The sequence below is a fragment of the Tachysurus vachellii genome, chromosome 7 (genome assembly GCF_030014155.1).
Source record: "Tachysurus vachellii isolate PV-2020 chromosome 7, HZAU_Pvac_v1, whole genome shotgun sequence".
Taxonomy (NCBI): domain Eukaryota; kingdom Metazoa; phylum Chordata; class Actinopteri; order Siluriformes; family Bagridae; genus Tachysurus; species Tachysurus vachellii.
The window spans coordinates 20,797,124-20,812,442 of NC_083466.1; the positions used below are offsets into that span (position 1 = coordinate 20,797,124).

A 15,319-nucleotide genomic window follows, 5' to 3' on the forward strand; every position below is an offset into this window, starting at 1 on the left:
TTACACAGTGTTTACGGAGCCTAAGCCGGAGCAGAAAAGAGCGTCTGACGTCGCGATGGATGGTCTCAAGCCGCCTCCAATACTTTGTTTGGATTCAACCAACTTAGCGAAAACTCGGAAAAGTTGGAAGGAGGAGTTTACGTTGTATACGGACCTCACTATACCCGATGCAGAAGAGACAACTAAAGTTAAGTTGTTTAATTACCTCCTCGGAGAGAGAGGGAGGGAACAGTGATACATCTGCGCGGAGGACAGTGAGTACAATGATGACGCTGTTTGATAAACATTGCAATCCGCAACTGAATGAGACTGTTGAGCGATATAAGTTTTTTGTTAGAGACCAAGGACAAGACAAAAATATTGACAGATGTGTCACAGATTTGAGAGTATTGGCCAGCACATGCAATTTTGGTGACATTAAGGACTCACTAATAAGAGACCGCATTGTGTGTGGTACTCAGAGCCCTGTGATGAGGGAAAGACTGTTAAGGGAAGAAAACATAACGCTGGATAAGTGCATGCAAATATGCAGAGCTACTGAACTGTCTAAAGAGAACAGCAAAACCATACAAGGTAAAACGGTGGAAGAAATACATGCACTGAAGAAGAATCCAAGGAGAGACAAAAAGGAGGAGATTAACTGTAACTTTTGTGGCAACATACATGAGAAAAATAAACACAGATGTCCAGCCTATGGAAAGAAGTGTAAGAAATGTGGAAAGGAGAACCACTTTGCTGCAAAATGCAAGTCCAGGTTTGAGAAAAACAATAAAGGCAGACCGGTACACACAATTTCAGAATCAAGTGAGTCGTGTGAGGACATCATGACAATAACAGATGTCAGTGAAAACCAAGAGACAATAAATCAAGTGAAAGAAGCACACAGCAAAAGTCAACATCTCTTTGCAGGTATGTTGTTGGACAAAAAGCTAGTTAACTTTCAGATAGACTGCGGTGCTACGTGTAATGTTATCCCAATGCAACTGTTGAACCCAAATATACAATTGGATAACACAGAGAAAATACTTGTCATGTACAACAAAAGCCGATTACAACCACTTGGAAAATGTAAAGTCAAACTCCGAAATCCGAGAAATGATAAACTGTATAGACTTGAGTTTCAAGTGGTGGACCAGGAGGACAGGATCCTGCTACTGGGAAGAAAAGCTAGAGAAGCCATGAAGTTGATCAAAGTACAGTATGAAAACATACTGGCGATTGACAGTATAGTGAAAACACAACGTACAGACAAAACGACTGACAACAGTGAGCAGCTGACAAATATGGAGAAAATAAAAACAGAGTTTGGAGATGTTTTCACGGGTGTTGGCTGCCTAGAAGGCGAGTACAACATTGAAATAGACAAAAGTGTACCACCAGTAAAACTGCCTAAACCAGAGTGCCTGTTGCAATGATGACCCCACTCAAAGAGGATCTAAAGAATCTTGAAAGCCAAGAAATCATAGCACCTGTGGAGCGCAGCACTGACTGGATAAGCAGTATGGGATCTGTATAGACCCCAAACCACTGAATAGAGCACTAAAAAGGAGCCATTTTCCTCTACCAACCATTGATGATATCCTGCCAGGACTCTTAAAATCCAAGGTATTCGCTGTTTGTGATGTAAAGCATGGATTTTGGCATGTCAAACTGGATGAAGAGTCCAGTTACTTCACCACGTTCGCAACCCCATTTGGACTGTATCGTTGGCTCAGGATGCCAATGGGCATAAGCCCAGCTCCGGAAGTTTTCCAAAGGAAACTCATGCAAGCACTTGAGGGCTTACCGGGTTTGTGTGTTACTGCAGATGATATACTGATCACGGGGAGGGTGACACACAAGAGGAAGCAGACAGAGATCATGAGAAAAACTTGAGATGTTTTCTAGTGAGGTGCAGACAAAGAGACATTAAGCTCAATGCAGACAAGTTTAAACTGAGGAGAGAGTCTGTACCCTACATTGGACACTTGCTGACAGCAGAAGGCCTCCGCATTGACCCGGAGAAAGTGCGGGCAGTGCAGGAGTTGCTGAGGCCTACAGATGTTAAGGGGGTACAGAGACTTGTAGGTATGCTGAACTACCTTTCAAAGTTTTGTGATCATCTTTCTGATGACTGTGAAGTTTTGAGACAACTTACACACAAGGAGAACATGTGGGAATGGACTGAGGTGCACAAGACAGCTTTTACAAGTTTGAAAGACAAAATAACAAATGCACCACTGCTCAAGTACTATGACCAAAATGAGGAGTTAACCCTACAATGTGATGCCTCAGAGACAGGACTAGGAGCAGCCCTGACACAGAAAGGTAAATCTGTGGCATTTGCGAGCAGAGCGCTGACACCCACAGAAAGGGGTTATGCACAGATCGAAAAAGAATGTTTGGCCATAGTGTTCGGAATGGAAAAGTTCCATCAATATACTTATGGTAGAAAAGTGACTGTTCAAAGTGACCATAAGCCACTGGAGAATATTGTGAGAAAACCGCTACTTAGTGCACCAAAGAGATTACAGAGAATGTTACTCAGGCTGCAGAAGTACGACATTAATGTGATCTATGTGCCTGGGCGAGACATGCTACTAGCTGACACACTAAGCAGAGCTTACTTACCTGACAGCAATCAGGGAGACACAGAGGCAGATCTAGAGACTGTCAACATGATTACCTACTTACCAATCTCTGCAGAAAGACTATCAGCTATTCGCGAGGCTACAAGGGAAGACACAAAGTTGCAGGAAGTGATTAAGCTGATTCTTACAGGATGGCCTCAGAACAAAAAAGACATTGAGCAAAACATTCAACACTATTTTGCTTTTCAGGATGAGCTGAGCTTTCAGAATGGCATAGTGTTTAGGGGAGAAAGAGCAGTTATTCCTGACACACTAAGAGCTGACCTGACCAGCCACATACACTCTACACATCTGGGAGTGGAAGGTTGCCTCAGACGAGCGCGCGAGTGTGTGTACTGGCAAGGGATGACTGAGCAAATAAAGACGTTTATTTCCAAATGTGACATCTGCAGGTCAGTTGACCCCAAGCAACAAAAAGAGACATTACATACCCATGACATTGCTTATAGACCTTGGGCTAAGGTAGGAACTGATTTGTTTTCTCTGCACAATAAAGACTACCTAGTAACCGTGGATTATTATTCAAATTTTTGGGAGGATGATTATTTACCGGACACCAAAAGTACCACAGTGATTCACAAATTGAAAGCACACTTTGCTCGTCAGGGGATTCCAGATGTGCTCATCTCGGATAACGGACCGCAGTACTCTTCACACGACTTTAAAATGTTCAGCAAAAAGTGGGAATTTGTGCACAGAACATCGTCACCCGGGTACCCACAAAGCAATGGGAAGGCAGTGTCAGCTGTTAAAACAGCAAAACGTCTTATGCAGAAAGCTGCAGCTGCTGGACAGGATCCATTCTTAGCCCTGCTGGACCATCGCAACACACCGAGCCAAGGTCTCACCACCAGTCCAGCACAGAGACTTCTCAGCAGGAGGACCCGGACCCTTCTTCCTACTAAAGATACACTGTTGGAGCCTAAAGTGTCAAACAACAAACAGGGACTGATTAACAACTAAGACAGGAGAAATACTACAACCGCACAGCAAAAGACTTGGACTGTTTCACATCAGGGGACAGTGTTCGAGTCCAACCATTTGAGCCTTGTACAACTTGGAAAACAGCGAGAGTGATTAGGCCAGTGAGTCTCCGATCTTATGAGGTTGAGTTGGAGTCGGGTAGTGTCCTGAGGAGAAACCGTCGCCTCCTCAGGCACAACTACTGCCCACCCTCAACATTTGCACAAACAGGAGTGTTGACAAACACACAAACTGTAGCTGCTAAATGTGGTCAGGGTCGTGATCAAAGCACTGTTACTACGAGGTCGGGTCGTCAGGTTAAAAGGCCTACCTATTATACTATGTGAGATTATTAATTGACATGTTTTGTCATTTTCTAAGTATAGTTGTGAGTTGCGGTTGCACTGTAAAAGAGAGGGGAAAAGGGTGAATGAAGAATTGATTGCACAGTTAATTTGCAAGGAATATATTGTCAAGAATAAGTTTACAAAATATGCATTTGAAGTTAATGTTCTAAGAGGACATTTCATAAGTTTATTTTTTTGTGTCCAGGCAAGATAATTACAGGCATTTTCTGAAGCATTAATGTTTACATCTGAAGAGAAAATGTTCATTTTGTTTACAAAGAAAATGTTCATTTTGTTTACCAAGAAAATGTATAACTTGTGAAAGAAAAAAAAAAGAGAAAGGATGTAACAAGTGGATTGTTAGTTTTCCAGTCATGTTCCCAAGGGGACAGATTTGAGTGATGTACAAATGGAAGTGAGTGACCTACAGACAGAGAACTAGGCTCTGGCACTTGTAATGCTGTTATGCACATGTGATGAATAAAGTAAGCAATGATACTGCTTTAATCGTCCATTCTGTATAGTTTGAGAAAAATAAACAGAATGAAACATGCACGTAAATAAATTATTATGGGGGGTTATATTATGTCATTCACGGTCAAGCGCCTCGTGGTCAGTGAACAGGACAGAACACGTGTGAATTATTTCTCTACTGATTACCTGATATTGATTATTTGCCATTCCTTTTTAATATTGTCCACAAAATCACTGCATATGTGTGTGTGTGTGTGTGTGGCTGTTTAATTAGAATTTTAAGCTTGTTTTATCAAATCTGATATTTTGTGCTTATATTTTTATTGAGTCGTATGTGAAGATTCTCAGTCATCCTTGTGAGGTTATCTGGAAGTTGAGTCATGTCAAGTGGACTTCTTTCTAATTAGATCACAACGTTTCACTGCTCATCTGAGTAACTTCTTTAGCCTGAGGGAAGTTTGCAGGAAATTAGAAAGAAGTCCAGTTGATATATTGATATGACTCCAGGCTCAATTACCAAACTCTGAGTCATATGTACATATAGTTAGAACATTTGTCTTTGTGAAAGCTGATTTCTGGAGTGACACATGGCAACTTAAAGATCTTTAAATAGAAATTCTTCTATGTGAAAAATGACATAAGCCACCACTTGGCAACATGCTGCAGATGTACAAAGCACATAGAAATGTATAAAACTCATGCATTAAACTGGCAGTACGTTCAGAGAGGCTCAGAAACAGCATCTGCAAATTCTTCCGCATACTGCACACATTAACAAACTTGAAGCCACACCGACTGCATGTAGAAACACGCTGCAATCTGAGAAAACATCAGAACCACTGCAATAAACTGAAAACACAGCATACAATGGAAAATGGAAATGTTTTAAAAGAACATGTGCTATCAAGTTGCCTTCAAGTAGTATATAATTATTCTACATCCCATATCTGAAGTGATAATACAAGCATCATGTGTAAATGCTTTTTTTGTCATAAAGAACATGAAACCTGCACAACGCCAGGTTTATTCATACATATTTTCTTCTCTTTTTTAACTTTTATATTAACAACAAAGCACAAATTATTTAGGTACCTTGCTTAACGATAAAGGAATTTTCTTGTTTATATATATATAAATGAAAATGACCAAAATGGTGAATTCTGACAATAAAAGAGTTTAAGTAAGATTAACATGTTCACATACAGTAAAGTGCATGTGTGCAACCTTGTTCAAATAGTGCAAGACCTGAGACAGTGCAAACAGACAATACAATACACTTCCTGGTAGGGAAATTCTTATTTACAATAATTCCTATAGCCCTTGAAGACAGCATAACTACTTGGCAGAGCATTTTATTTATTTTATTTTATATATGTATTTTACTAAATTCATTTGTTGATTTATATCTATTTTATTTTATCAGAACATCATTCATCCACCAGAACAGTGTGACTCTTATAAGTGCCTGTTGGAAACTACTAACATGTATTTAACTTTAATGTTTGCCATTAATGACCTGTATTCTTTTAATGTACCTTAATTGTGTTTTGTAATACATAAATATTATATATATTTTGTCTGACAAAAACAAGTGTTTTTCTGTAAAAATATGTAAAAACTTGCTTCTATATTTAAAAATAATGTATACAATTAAATAAAGTCAGTCATGTTACATGCACAGAATATAGTGATATATTGTATTTGCTCTTTATTACAGAGAGTTTACAGGTTATTGGTCCAGAAGCTCCTCTTGTTGCTGTAGCTGGTGAAGATCTGGTTCTGCCCTGTTTTATCAAACCCAACACCAGTGCTGTGGACATGACAGTGGAGTGGTTCAAACTCGATGTAAAGGACTCATTAGTGCATCTCTATAGGGATCATCAAGACAGAAATGAAGATCAGGTTCAGTCCTATAGAGGAAGAACATCACTGTTTAAAGAGGAGCTACAGAAAGGCAACACTTCACTCAGACTGTCAGCTCTCAGAGTCTCTGATGAAGGAGAATACAAGTGTCTTGTTGAGGACAAACGAGTTTTGTTCTGGTACGATGACATCATTGTGAAGGTCATTGTAGAGGGTAAGATCAATTTCTGTGATGAAAGTTTCACAAAATTACAGAAAAACTGAATTTTGCTTTGTCTTGGTTTTAGTATTTAGTGTTGGACCTCTGTTGGGAAGATTTAATTACTGATGTTTATTATTATTGATGTTTTCTTTTCTAATTGATGTTTATTACTGTCTGTTTGTATCATTAAAAGCTTATATTATTATTTTTTTCTTTATTGTCTGCAGTTCTAGGAAGCCACCCAGTGATAATGATGGAGAGTTATGATAACTCAGGAGGGATTAATCTAGTGTGTGAGTCCAGAGGCTGGAAACCTGAACCTGATGTTCTGTGGCTGGACAGAGAAGGAGTCACTCTGACTGCTGAAGATACACAGATACACAGAGACACTGAGGGCTTCAGTGTGAAAAGCCGCATCACTGTTTATGATTATAGCGACTCTAACAGGTTTTACTGCAGACTTCAGCAACAACATCACATGATGGAGACAGAGATTATCATCAGTAGTAAGTGTCTGTGAATATAAAACTTTTACACTTAAGTTAGATTGTTACATTCTACTGTAATCATTACAGATTAAAATAATTAATAATGACACATGGGCTTGCTGAACACCATTTATGCATCTGAACTTACATTTTTTTACATATTTTATCTATTAACAATAACTGCAACACTGTTGTGTGTAATAATACAACTTGTACCTATAAATTAATTGAATGGTTTAAAATATCTGATGTGTTAAATGTGGGTTTATTTTAGGTAAAGTCTTTGATGCTTGGAAGTGGATTGTTGGGATTTCAGTTTCAGCATGTCTTATTGCTGTTGGATTGATCGTAACTGCAATTGTTTGTCACAAGAAAGGTAAAATTTAATTAACTTTATTTAATAACACCACAACATTAAGTTATACTGCAGATTATAAAACAGCCATTTTAGACTTAACATAATTAATTGAGAGAAAACTTTTTACGCTGTACATAAATATACAATGGATATAAAAAGACTTTTATCCATTGTAAAATTGTAAAAGTTTAAAAATAAAGTAAAAACAAATAGAAAAACTTAAATACATAATAAAAATTTAAGTTACAAGAACCAGTTTGCATATGTTTTATAATTATGGATTTGGCCGTCTTCAAAATAAACCAATCACCTTCAATCTCATTTTAAAAAGTAATTATCATAAAGCTGTCATCAATAAAATTATTCAGATTAATTCAAAATAAAGATCAGCTGGATTTTTTTTCACATAACTAAGAACAGGATTAAAGGAATTCTTTAATTTAATAATTATTTTATTAATATTTTGATCAGTAACATGATTTGTCTGGCAGTCATATGGGCTTCATAAAATCAGTAAGAATGCTCTATAACAGATATATACCACAATGTAGGGCACAAATGTGTTCATCTGCCTTCTGTGAGGACTGATTCAGTGCGAGGACGTGATGGTTCAGGGGTTAAGGCTTCGGGTTACTGATCAGAAGGTCGGGGGTTCAAGCCCACAAGCTGCGGAGACATCATTGTTGGACCATTGAGCAAGGCCTGTGCTCTGACCCCAGGCTTATAATAATCTGGGATATGCAACAATTTAAAGCATTTCACTGCATGTCGTACTCTGGGGTGGCTATGCTGTTGGGCTAAAGTCCTACCTGGCCCTGCGGTCTGGTGTGTGGTCTTCGGAACGGGAGAGGTCTTTGGCCAGTGACTATTCTGTTCGCTGGCATTCCCTGGATCTATCATATGAGTTGAGTGCTCCCCTGGTCCCAGCTATGGTGACCACTGGTGTATATGGTTCTCCCCGTATTTACCATCGAGGAGTGTGCTTCAGCCATCTTTGCACTTTCCTCGGGCGCAGCAATCGGAGGAGCAGATGGATAATCCGCTTTGATTAAGATTGGGTCTGCTTAATTCAAGATCGGTAGTAAATAAGACTTTTATTATAAATGACTTTTTTACTGCGTGTGAGTTGGATTGCTTATTTATTACTGAAACCTGGCTTACTGTCGGGGATTTAAGCCCTTTTGCTGAACTTTTACCTTCAAAGTGTTTGTTTGTAAATTCGCTTTGCTTAACCGGCAGGGGTGGCGGATTCTATTTCTAAAGACAAATTTTCTCATCACCAAATAGTAGAATATGATTACAGAAGTTTTGAGCTGCAGTTATTTACACTTGAACTGAAAAGTCCACTATTGATTGTCTTGTTATATTGCCCTCCTAAATACAATGCAGACTTCTTAAATGAGTTTGCAGATTTGTTGGGAGAACTGGTACCAAAGTATGATAAATTGTTAATCCTTGGAGATTTTAACACATAGAACGGGACGCCTTTATTATCACCACATATACATTACAGCAGAGTGGAATTTTTTTTCTTCACATACCCCAACTGAGTAGTTTGGGGTCAGCTATGATACAGCGCCCCTGGAGCAGGGGGGTTAAGGGCCTTGTTCAAGGGCCCAGCAGTGGCAGAGAGTTTAGCCAAAGAGTTTATTACGTTAATAAATGCCTTTGATCTAGATCATCATATAAATGTACTTACCCATCAAGGTGGACACACTCTTGATCTTGTGTTATCATATGGTATTTCTCTTTATGATCTGGAGATAGTGGATAAAGGGTTTTCTGATCATAAATGTGTTATGTTTTCTATTCCTGCATTATCAAACTCCTTGCAAGTTAAAAGGCAGGTCCGTAAATCACGATTAATCAATTCTGGTGATATTATGCAAGCTATGGATGCAAACCAGTATGAATTTAGTGCAGATGAGTTATTGTTAGAGTTCAATTCTACATGTGGGAATGTTTTAAACACAGTTACTCCTGTAAAGATCTTAAAATCTAATCCAAGAGCTGAGCCATGGATTGATGACAACATACGCTTCTTGAGGCAGTTCTGCAGAATAGCAGAGCATAGATGGAAGAAAGATAAGCTTCATGTGTCTTTTGAAATATTAAGGTAGTCATTGTGTCATCAAAGACTGTGTGATGATTTTCTTACATTTTTTGTCAATAAGATTAGTGACATCAGATCGGGAATATCTTGTCCTTCTGCTGACCCTTCTATCTCTGTGGCTTGTATGACAGCGTTCAAGCAATTTGAACCTATTTCTCTTTCTCATCTACAAGAAATAGTGGGTCAATTAAAGCCGTCGGGCTCCACTATGGATGCCATCCCATCATTTCTATTGAAACAAGTATTTGATGCAGTGAACCCGTATCTTTTAAATATTATAAATCGATGTCTGGAAACTTGCATAGTACCGGAAGAGCTAAAACATGCTATAGTTCCATTAGTGCCATTGTTAAAGAAACCAAACTTGGACTTAAATGTTTTGGCTAATTTTAGACGTGTTTCTAATTTGACTTTTATTTCAAAGATTTTAGAGAAGACAGTTTTGCAACAATTGCAGAGTTTTCTGGATAAAAATAAAGTATTTGAGTTTTTCAATCAGGTTTTCAAAAATACCATTCGACAGAGACTGCATTCCTGAAGGTTCCTAACGATGTGTTAATAGCTGCTGATTCTGGAGTTTGTATCATACTTGTACTGCTAGATCTGAGTGCGGCTTTCGATACGATAGATCATTGCATTCTTCTTGCTCGCTTGGAGCGTTGTGCTGGTATTAAAGGAGCTGCCCTTGAATGGTTTAAATCGTATCTGTCAAATAGGAAGTTCAGTGTTGATATTTGGAAATATATGTAAGAGGCTGCTGTTCTATCTTGTGATGTTCCTCAGGGATCTATTTTAGCTCCCATTCTTTTTACATTATACAGTATATGCTCCCATTAGGGTCTATTTTCAGGAAACATGGGCTGTAGTCGCATTGCTATGCAGACAACACAAGTTTATTTACCCCTAAAACCTAATCTTGATGGGCAGGAAACACTTACGGCTTGCTTATCTGATGTGAAAGCTTGGTTATCTTTAAATTTTCTCAATTTTAATGAAAATAAAACTGAAATAATAGTTTTTGATTCAGTTAACTCTACTTGCCAAATAACACCATGTAATTTAACTATTTCTGCAAAGCCTTGGGCAGAGAACTTGGGCTTTGTTTTTGATGATGGCTTAAAATAAGCAGATCAATTCAGTGGTCAAATCCTGCTTTTTCAGCCTCGTCTTTTAGCTGAAGTTAAACCTGTTTTATCATAACTTTGAAAGAATAATTCATGCATTTTTAACATCAAGGCTAGATTATTGTAACTCACTGTACTACGGGATTAGTCAAACATCGTTATCTGGATTACAGATACTGTAGTACAAAATGTGACGGCAAGACTTCTGACATGTACAGTACTAAAAAACGAGACCATATTACTCCTGTACTACGTTCTCTGCACTGGTTGGTGATACGATATCGTGTTGATTTTAAAATTCTTCTATTAGTATCTTTAAACGGTTTGGCCCCTCCTTATCTCTCTGATTTACTGACAGAACATTGTCCAGTTGTGCCTGTCATCTAATCAGAGACTGCTAGCAATTCCGAAATCAAAGCTGAAAAGTAGGGGTGATCGTGCCTTTTCAGTAGCAGCTCCCAGACTGTGGAATGTGTTGCCTGTTAGCATTAGATTTTCTCCTTCCATGTTGGTTTTTAAAGTTAGGTTAAAAACATAACTTTTTGAATCAGCATATGGTCCAGTATGAAATTTATTGTACTGTATTGTGTGCTTATGTTCTTCTATGTTTTTTATCTATTATTGATATTTTATTGTTTTTTGCATTGATGTAATGCACACTGGCCAACTGGTGTTGTGTGTAGTTGTGCTATAGCAATAAAATTGACATTAAATTGACATTGACATTGACACGTGACAAATATAATTTGAATTTGATTTGATGTTTATTAATGATATCTACTTCTTACAAGATCATGGAACTGAATGGTCAGTACATTTGTACACATTTTAATGGAGCTCTAGTCTAATACAGATTTTTATCTATGAAGCACACATGCCAGACTAATTAATGATTTTAATGTCATTAAGTGATAATAATACATATATTCATTTTTATGAGGTTGTTCCTACAGGACCAGTTATTGTTGGATAACTTTTTCTGACAGTGAATGAAATTATCTTTTAAAATAATTTATTTACTTATTTACTATTTTAATTTATGTCAAATTAAATTTTGTTTAAAGATATGAAACTGTTATATGTGACAAGCAAAAACAGATGACTCAGTAACAGGGAAAATACTTCCCCTGTATGCAAGTTAGTGGATTACATTATTTTGTAGAATAATATTGCATGTAGGTGAGCACAAAGTCTTAGACACCACATTTCTGCTGTCAGCTCTTCTCTTCAGCTCGCACTATAGCTGACTAATAAGTGTAATATTAATATTCTAATGATACAGATGCTGGAAGTTGGTAGCTGCTTTTAATGCTGAGATTTCACCAGGAGTGACTGTGGTTATAAGAAATCTGATGGTGAATGAGCTACAACTTTACCTTTACTGCTGAGCTACATGTACATCATAGGCAGCAGCAATATTTTTCCTCCTTAAAAATAGGTTTTGTTGAGTGTAAACTTTGACTACAGTTTACTAGTATAATTTTAGTTGATACTTTACGTTTGCTATTTTGACTTATGTAAGAAATAAAAAGCATTATAAAAGTGTTCAAGCATTATATACAGTTTTCCCTTTGGGTAATTTAAATGAAGTTACGTATTGAATATGTATTGAGTGTAAGAACTGAATGTCTCCCAAATGGCTGGGCTACACCTTGTTGTCTAGCTGATTGTCTTTAAATGTTAATCATGGTCACGTACACCTTGTCTTGGTATTGTTACAATTGTTATCAACCAAGTGGTCACTTTAAATGGTGATCGCGGTCACGTAAACCCTTTGTTCGTGGTGATCCTGCTTGTCCTGCTGTGATGCTTTGTCCTGCTGCCGTTCCCATATTTATAATTGAATCAAGTTTATACGTTTAGAGTCCTAAACGTATTACCTTATGATACTTAAACCATTTTAGGAATGAGCTCTTTTAGATGTGTACCTTGGAGTGGAATTTGGGTGCAATTTCTGTAATTTCTTACACTTACTTTGATTAAAATGATAAACTATGTGAGCTAGCATTTTATACATTTGTTTGTGGTTTAAAATATTCCAAACAAATGTGTTTAAATAAATGTGTTTAATCAAATCTGTTTTATCTTCAGAGATGAAGAAGGAGAAGGAGAAAGATTTTTTGTGCTTTTAAGAACACATTGATTGGACAAATTATAGATAGAACATCTATGAAGCAATCAACAGACTCCAACATCCAAAAGACAGACAATTAATATGTGTTACATAGTGAGAGGTGTCTTCAGTTATGTGTTCACACTGAATTAAAGTAATCACAAAGGTACACTTGCAAGTGTGAAGTCAGTCTAGGTTGCTCCATATGATCAGCAGTGCTGACAGGATCAAGATGACTCTCATTTTCCCTTTATGGCACCCGGCACACTCTTTTTCCGTACCCCTAATCACTGGCCTGCCCAGCAGACTATTGGGTGTCTCAGTAATCTAGTGCACGTCACGAGTGTCCGTCGGTGGTGCCGGAACTTTCTGTGTGTAGCTTTGATGGATCCAGGACACTCGTCCGTCGTCAGTGGAACGATATGTCATGTCTCACAGGTCAAACGGTGCAAAAACCAATACAGATATAAAACATAAATCAACAACAAAGCAGGGGACAGATATGGACTATGCCATCAGTACAAAAAAAATATACTCAAGAAATAAATATAAATATAAGTATGTAGACTATACAATGCAACAATGCTACCCTTAATATTGTACACTTGCAACAGGAGGCATTCAAAGTTAAGCAGCTGGTAGCGGACTAGTGCAAGATGCAATGTGCAACACGAGCATGTAAACGTGTAATATTCGTGGGTTTAGAACACCGTTTTAGTTTTTGATGTGCCAGTGTGCTAATGCTGTAGTGAGTGCGGCAGGTGGCGATCAGGTGGGTTACGTCATAGGAGGCCTGTATATTTTCAGTGGTGGCAGTGGAGGTTTGAGGTTTGAGTTCAGGGCTGTCACAGCTTGGGGAAAAAACTGTTCTGCAGTCTAGCAGAGCATTTTCTGATGGTCCTAATGCTGAGCTGAAAACAAATGAACAGCATTCTGACGTGGGAATTTTTGTTTTCAAGGTGTGTGAGGGCTAGGTGGAGGCTAAGGGCAATTGCATCGTCTGTGGATTGGTTCCGGCGATATGCAAACTGGAGCGGATCGAGGGTGTTGGGGAGACTGGTTGCTATATTTTTCATGACTAGCCTGTGCGGTTGTTGTAGGTGGCTGCCTCTCTGAACATATTCCAGTCCATGCACTGAAAGCAGTCCTGGAGTTTTGAGGTAGCATCCTCTGGACAGACTGTGATAAGTTTCTGAACCGGTTTTGTGCGTATCAGGAGTGGTCTATATGCAGGGATTCGTATAACAGATATGTGATCTGAGAACCTGAGGTGGGGGCGAGTCTGGTATGTTGTTGTTCAGCCATGTCTCAATGAAAACAAACGCACAACAATCCCTTGTTTCTCGGTATGTTGAGTGACTGATTTGGATTAAGCCCAGTTTTTTTTCCAGAGAGCGAACATTAGAGAGCATGATGGATGAAATCGCTGGTCTGGTGGGGTTAGCCCTTAGCCTAGCTCCTTTGCTTTCGGCGCTTCTGTCTCCTCTCACACCGCCAGCATCGACGCTTTGGGCGGATAGCGTCAATAGGTGAGTCTGCGGTCTGGAGGTTCGGCTCCAGCAGCAAACAGAGGTTTCTTAGCCTTTCGGTGGTCTCCAGGGACAGCTGTTGTTTGTACGTGTTGCCGAATTCTAAGAGGCTATGTCGATTGTAAATATATTTCCAGTTGTTCTGATGATTTACTGATGGGTCCAGGGATGGGGGACAAGACTCACAGACATATGAACACCGTTTTTGGGACCTGGAGTGGCCTCAGCAAGTCCTCGCGCCGCCATTGTCTTCATCACAATAATACTGTATGTCAGTGCTCATCAGCACGTGAGCGGAAACCCAGTATTCCTTTCACAATGTGCACCAAAAAATTGTACTTACATGAATCGTTGTTTAAAAAAACCCTCTGGAGTCTGCTCGTTCTTTCTCTCTGCAAGGTTCTTTTTCCCTATAGGATAGTCCCAGTCCCACACTGAGTACCGCTGTCCTTTGGGTCAGACAGGAGGTTGAAACAACTTGACGTGACTTCTGCAGCAGTCCGTCGCCTCTCAGGTGGTCCTGTGAACGAACGAACTATCCAGGACGAGCCCCCAGAAAATGTGGAGGGAATTCGATTCTATTAATCAAAGATAATAGTTCAAGTGAACTTTTCCTAAGTTGCAGAGAAGAACACAACAGAGTCCTGTTAAATATCAAACTTCTTTATTCAATACACTTGCAAATGTGAAGTCAGTCTGTCCTGACCTACAGTAAGTCTGAACAGAGTGAGTTGAGTTGGATGTAAGGTCATAGTCTTTTATACATGGAGGTAGACAAAAGGTTCATAAGCATGTGTGTGTCTTCCACTGTGCATGACTTTCTCTAATCTTGTCTTTGCACAAGCAGTGCAACGGTCCCTCCGTTAGTCTCCGTTATTTCCACAAACCTGCAGCCTGCAATGTTCTTGTCTCTTCAGCCTAGTGTGCAACTGGAAACCGTTCAGTTCCCCTTTGTTACTTTTTTGCTGTTCCTAGTATTTGGTGTGTGAGTGTCTTGGTACAGAATGTTCAATGTTCATTTTTGTTATTCACAACATTTTCTATTAAAGTTTCACACAAAAAGTGTTTAAAACGGGTTTAATACAATGTTAACTGTTTACTGAAATTTTACAGAT

The 15,319-nt window shown here is 38.7% G+C and overlaps 2 protein-coding genes across 2 annotated transcripts in view; both read left to right on the forward strand.

Annotated features, from left to right (window-relative positions):
• The window catches only part of LOC132848847 (butyrophilin subfamily 2 member A2-like), a 66,638-nt gene that overhangs the window by 46,233 nt on the left and 5,086 nt on the right, over positions 1 to 15,319 (forward strand). The window lies entirely within an intron of this gene.
• LOC132848855 (butyrophilin subfamily 1 member A1-like) overlaps positions 1 to 15,319 on the forward strand; it is a 35,854-nt gene that overhangs the window by 393 nt on the left and 20,142 nt on the right. Inside the window, exons 2-4 of the mRNA XM_060874906.1 lie at positions 6,132 to 6,491; positions 6,707 to 6,985; positions 7,242 to 7,343. Of these exons, the coding sequence (XP_060730889.1) occupies positions 6,132 to 6,491; positions 6,707 to 6,985; positions 7,242 to 7,343 (741 nt within the window). The remainder of the gene's footprint in view (positions 1 to 6,131; positions 6,492 to 6,706; positions 6,986 to 7,241; positions 7,344 to 15,319) is intronic.